The sequence below is a fragment of the Penaeus japonicus genome, unplaced genomic scaffold, assembly GCF_977035675.1.
Source record: "Penaeus japonicus unplaced genomic scaffold, GWHDUDI00000001_assembly GWHDUDI00000002, whole genome shotgun sequence".
NCBI lineage: Eukaryota > Metazoa > Arthropoda > Malacostraca > Decapoda > Penaeidae > Penaeus > Penaeus japonicus.
The window spans coordinates 6,440,038-6,445,050 of NW_028234404.1; the positions used below are offsets into that span (position 1 = coordinate 6,440,038).

General features: G+C 44.8%; 1 protein-coding gene across 1 annotated transcript in view; it reads right to left on the reverse strand.

The window, feature by feature from the left end:
- LOC147472224 (uncharacterized) overlaps positions 1-1,125 on the reverse strand; it is a 2,302-nt gene extending 1,177 nt beyond the window's left edge. Inside the window, exons 1-2 of the mRNA XM_086544776.1 lie at positions 346-1,125; positions 1-129 (exon numbers count right to left, since the gene is read on the reverse strand). The exon at positions 1-129 is cut by the window's left edge and continues 422 nt beyond it. Coding sequence (XP_086400902.1) covers positions 1-129; positions 346-1,125 — 909 coding nt within the window. The remainder of the gene's footprint in view (positions 130-345) is intronic.
- Positions 1,126-5,013: the final 3,888 nt, after the last annotated feature.

Genomic DNA, 5,013 nt, shown 5'->3' on the forward strand with positions numbered 1-5,013 from the left:
CGTTCTTGCTTGAGGTACGACTGTCGTTCTTGCTTGAGGTACGACTGTCGTTCTTGCTTGAGGTACGACTGTCGTTCTTGCTTGAGGTACGACTGTCGTTCTTGCTTGAGGTACGACTGTTTTCCCCTCCCCCCCCCCCCACCCCCCCCCACCCGTTCTTGCATGAGGTTACACTGTCGTTCTTGCATGTGTACGACTGAGGTTCATGCTTGAGTACGACTGTCGTTCTTGCTTGAGGTACGGACTGTCGTTCTTTGCTTGAGGACGACTGTCGTTTCTTTGCTTGAGGTACGACTAGTCGTTCTTTTTAGGTTGAGGTACTACTGTCGTTCTTGCGTGAGGTACGGCTGTCGTTCTTGCTTGAGGTACGACTGTCGTTCTTGCTTGAGGTACGACTGTCGTTCTTGCTTGAGGTACGACTGTCGTTCTTGCTTGAGGTACGACTGTCGTTCTTGCTTGAGGTACGACTGTCGTTCTTGCTTGAGGTACGACTGTCGTTCTTGCTTGAGGTACGGCTGTCGTTCTTGCTTGAGGTACGACTGCCGTTCTTGCTTGAGGTACGGCTGTCGTTCTTGCTTGAGGTACGACTGCCGTTCTTGCTTGAGGTACGACTGTCGTTCTTGCTTGAGGTACGACTGCCGTTCTTGCTTGAGGTACGACTGCCGTTCTTGCTTGAGGTACGACTGTCGTTCTTGCTTGAGGTACGACTGTCGTTCTTGCTTGAGGTACGACTGTCGTTCTTGCTTGAGGTACGACTGTCGTTCTTGCTTGAGGTACGACTGTCGTTCTTGCTTGAGGTACGACTGCCGTTCTTGCTTGAGGTACGACTGCCGTTCTTGCTTGAGGTACGACTGTCGTTCTTGCTTGAGGTACGACTGTCGTTCTTGCTTGAGGTACGACTGTCGTTCTTGCTTGAGGTACGACTGTCGTTCTTGCTTGAGGTACGACTGTCGTTCTTGCTTGAGGTACGACTGCCGTTCTTGCTTGGGGTACGACTGTCGTTCTTGCTTGAGGTACGACTGCCGTTCTTGCTTGAGGTACGACTGTCGTTCTTGCTTGAGGTACGACTGTCGTTCTTGCTTGAGGACGTTCTTGCTCGCATTCGACTCCTTCTGTGAATAGCATTATTGCAGGGGTCCTGATTGCAGTCGATCTCGATTGCGTCGAGCGGTCTTGGATTCGCTTCGGATTGCACGCGTCGTGAGGGAGAGGGGGTGAGGGGAGGAGAGTAGGGAGGGAGGGAGGGAGGGGTGGAGAATGGGGAGGGAGGGAGAGAGTAGGAAGGGAGGGAGGAGAGTAGGGAGGGAGGGAGAGAGGGGGGAGGGGGTGAGGGGAGGAGAGTAGGAAGGGAGAGGGGGAGAGTAGGAAGGGGGGGAGGTGAGGGTGAGAGGAGTGTAGGTAGGGAAGGGGGTTGGGGGGTAGGGGTGTATAGAGCGGGGGAAATGAGGGGGAAAGGAATGGGAGGGAGTAAGGGGGTGGGGGGTAGGAAGGGAGCGGGGGGGGGATAAGGGAGAGAGGAGAGGGGAAGGAAGGGAGGGAAAAGGGTAGAGTAGGAAGGGGGAGAGAAGAGTAGGGAGGGAGGAAGAGGGAGATGAGAGGCAGAGGAAAGAAGGAGTGGGAGGGAGGAGGGGGAGAGTAGAAGGGGAAAAATGAGGGAGGGAAGAGAGGGGGTGAGAAGAAGGGAGGGAAGGTGGGAGAAGGGGAAGAGAAGAAAGATTAAGGGGGGAGGAGTAGGAAGCTAGGAGGGGGAGAGGAAGAGGGGAGGGGGAGAGGAAGAGGGAAGCTAGGAGGGAGAAAGGAAGAGGGGAGGGGAGAGGAAGAGGAAAGGGGGAGAGGAAGAGGGGAGGGGAGAGGAAGAGGAAGAGGGGAGGGGGAGAGGAAGAGGGGAGGGGGAGAGGAAGAGGGGAGGGGGAGAAGAAGAGGGGAGGAGGAGAAGAAGAGGAGAGAGAGAGAGGAAGAGGGGAGGGGGAGAAGGAGAGGAGAGAGAGAGGAAGAGGAGAGGGGGAGAGGAAGAGGAGAGAGAGAGAGGAAGAGGGGGAGGGGGAGAGGGAGAGGAGAAGAGAGAGGGTGGCTTTACGAGGAAAAGTGTGTGTAAACAAGTTTGCTATAAAGTTCGACTGATTGTATCTCGAGTCGCCAAAAACGCCCTTACAAACGACGGAGGAAAAAGTTGAGTAAAGAGGAAAAGGGAGGAGGAGGACGAGAGAAAGGAGGGGGAGAAGGAAGTGGAGGAGGAAGAGGGGGAAATGAAGAAGAGGAGGAGAAGGAGGAAGTAGGAGGAAGTGGAAGAGGGGGAGGGGGAGGAGGAATAAGTGGAAGTGGAAGAGGAGGAGGAGGAAGAAGAGAAGGACGAGGAAGTGGAGGAGGAGGAGGAAGTGGAAGAGGAGGAGGGAGAGGAGGAATAAGTGGAAGAGGAGGAGGAGGAAGAGGAAGAAGAGAAGGACGAGGAAGTGGAGGAGGAGGAGGAAGTGGAAGAGGAGGAGGGAGAGGAGGAATAAGTGGAAGAGGAGGAGGAGGAAGAGGAAGAAGAGAAGGACGAGGAAGTGAAGGAGGAGGAGGAAGTGGAAGAGCAGGAGGAGTAGTAAATGGAAGAGGAAGAGGAGAAGGAGGAAGAAGAGAAGGAAGAATCTATCAAAACATGATTTATATGAAATAATTTATTACAGATCAATCATTAAGATCCAAAAACACTAACAATGAATAGTAATAGACTATAGAATTATCAATGAACATAAAAAATAAAGTTACATTTAACAGTGGCAATAGTAAACAATAGTTATCATAACTACATGTAAACGAATAGTTATGAAAATAATAAATAATATAAGTAATAACATGCTTAAAGACCCACCAAATCTATTAGAAAAATATATAAACACACATAAATTGACAATGTACTCATCCACAAACAAACACACGCGCGCCAAAGAAAGAAAGAAAAAATAGCCGAGAGAAAGCGCGCCATTTTCGAAGACAAAGGAAGGCTCCCGCGCGCAAAGTGACAAGGAGACAAAAATCAAAAAGAGAATAACAATAAATCTTTCTCAACAGTAAAAAAAAGTACTACGACAACAAACACACAGACTCTCGAGACAAATGGCAACTTATCATTATCACGAAAAAAAAGGGTACAAAAAAAGAAGAGAGAAACAGATTAGAGAAAAGGGGAATTTCTGAAGAAAAAAAGAATATGTTTTCATCAAAGACTTTGTTTATCGCGAAGGGAAAATTTTTCACTTCTCTTTGAACGCGGAAATTTACGATGATGTTCCGGCGATTGTAAACAGGAAGTATATAGACACATTAATAGATAATAATGGATAATATGGATAGTAATAAACGATGATGATTATGATAATAAGGTTAATAACGATGTTACCTTTAATCAAATGTTAATTATTATGATTGTTGATGACAGCAATGATGATAATGACAAAGATGGTATTGATTGTGAGGATGATGATGAATATAACATTAAGGATTATGATTATAGCGAAAAGGATAATGATAACAATGAAATAATAATTGTCCTCATAATAATGATAACAATGATCCTGTCAATGTTAATAGCATTCATTATGATGATAATAAGCATCAGTACATATAATCATGTCAATGATATCAACATTATTATCATTATTATCATTATCATCATAATTTTCATCATTATCATTGTAATTATCATTATCATTGACCTTATCATCATAACTATTATCATTATTACCATTGCTATTGTTACAATTACTGCAATGATTATCACTATCATTATCATTCCCAATACTATCATTATTTTTATCATAACTATCATTATCTCATTTGCACTAGTCATGATAGTAATACTAACAGTAATACTAAATGATAATGATGAAAGTGATGATAACATATCTTATTATAATAACAATAAAAACATTATTATTATTAATACTATTATAGCAATAACAAGGTTAACAATAACAACAATAATCATAGTAATGATTATGTGATGGGACAGAGAGAGAGGGGGGGGGGGAGATAGGGAGAGGGAGAGAGAGAGAGAGAGAGAGAAAGAGAGAGGGGGGGAGGTAGGGAGGGAGAGGGAAAGGGAGAAAGGGACAGAGAGGAGGGTGGGAGGAAGAGACATGGGAAATAGAGAGAGAGAGGGAGGGAGGTAGAGAGAGAGAAGGAGAGGGAGAGAGGGACAAAGAGAGAGAACGGGTGGGAGGAAGAAAACATGGGAGAGGAATACACAGTGAGAGAGAGAGGGGAGGGGGAGGTAAGAGAGAGAGAGGAGAGTGGAGAGAGGGTGGGAGGAAAGACAAAGACGATCGGAGAATAGAGAGAGAGAGGGAGATGAGATAGTAGATAGAAGGGGAGAGAGAGAGAGGGGGGAAGAGGTAAAGAAGAAGAGAAGAGAGCGGAGAGAGGGACGGAGAAGAGAGGGGGAAGTAGAGAGACCTGATGACATGAGTGGAAAGAGAGAGAGAGAGGGGGGGGAGAGACAAAGACAATAATTACTTGTTAGAAGTTATTGCCTCGTTTCATCCTGTATCTTTAGTTATCTATATACATATAAGTATCTAGTTATTTTTGTTATCACTTGTCTTGATAATAGTATTTTTGTGCTATTTCTGTTGTTTGTTCTTTGTTTAGTTTTTGTCCTTGTTCGAAATCGATTCTTTTGTTTTTATTTGTTGCTGTCCTTGTTATTTGATGTTTATCTTTTCAGATTTTATTGTTTTTGTGTTTGTTTCTTAAAATGTGATTGTTATTTTACAGATATGTTCTTAGCTTGAGATGTTCCTTTGTTTGTAACGTACCGTGTCTTTGTTTTCGGCGAAGTATATGCTTTTGCTTTCATTGTTTTGGGATTGTCTTTGTTTGCGATGGTGTTTGTTGTTTGTTTCTATATCAATCTCTAGGGTTGTCTTTTGTTTGTATCTTTATTTCCTTGTTTGTCATTATTTCCTTTGTTTGTCTTAGACTTTGTGGCGTTTCTTTACAGAGGCAGAGGAAGAAGGGAGAATGATAGATAGA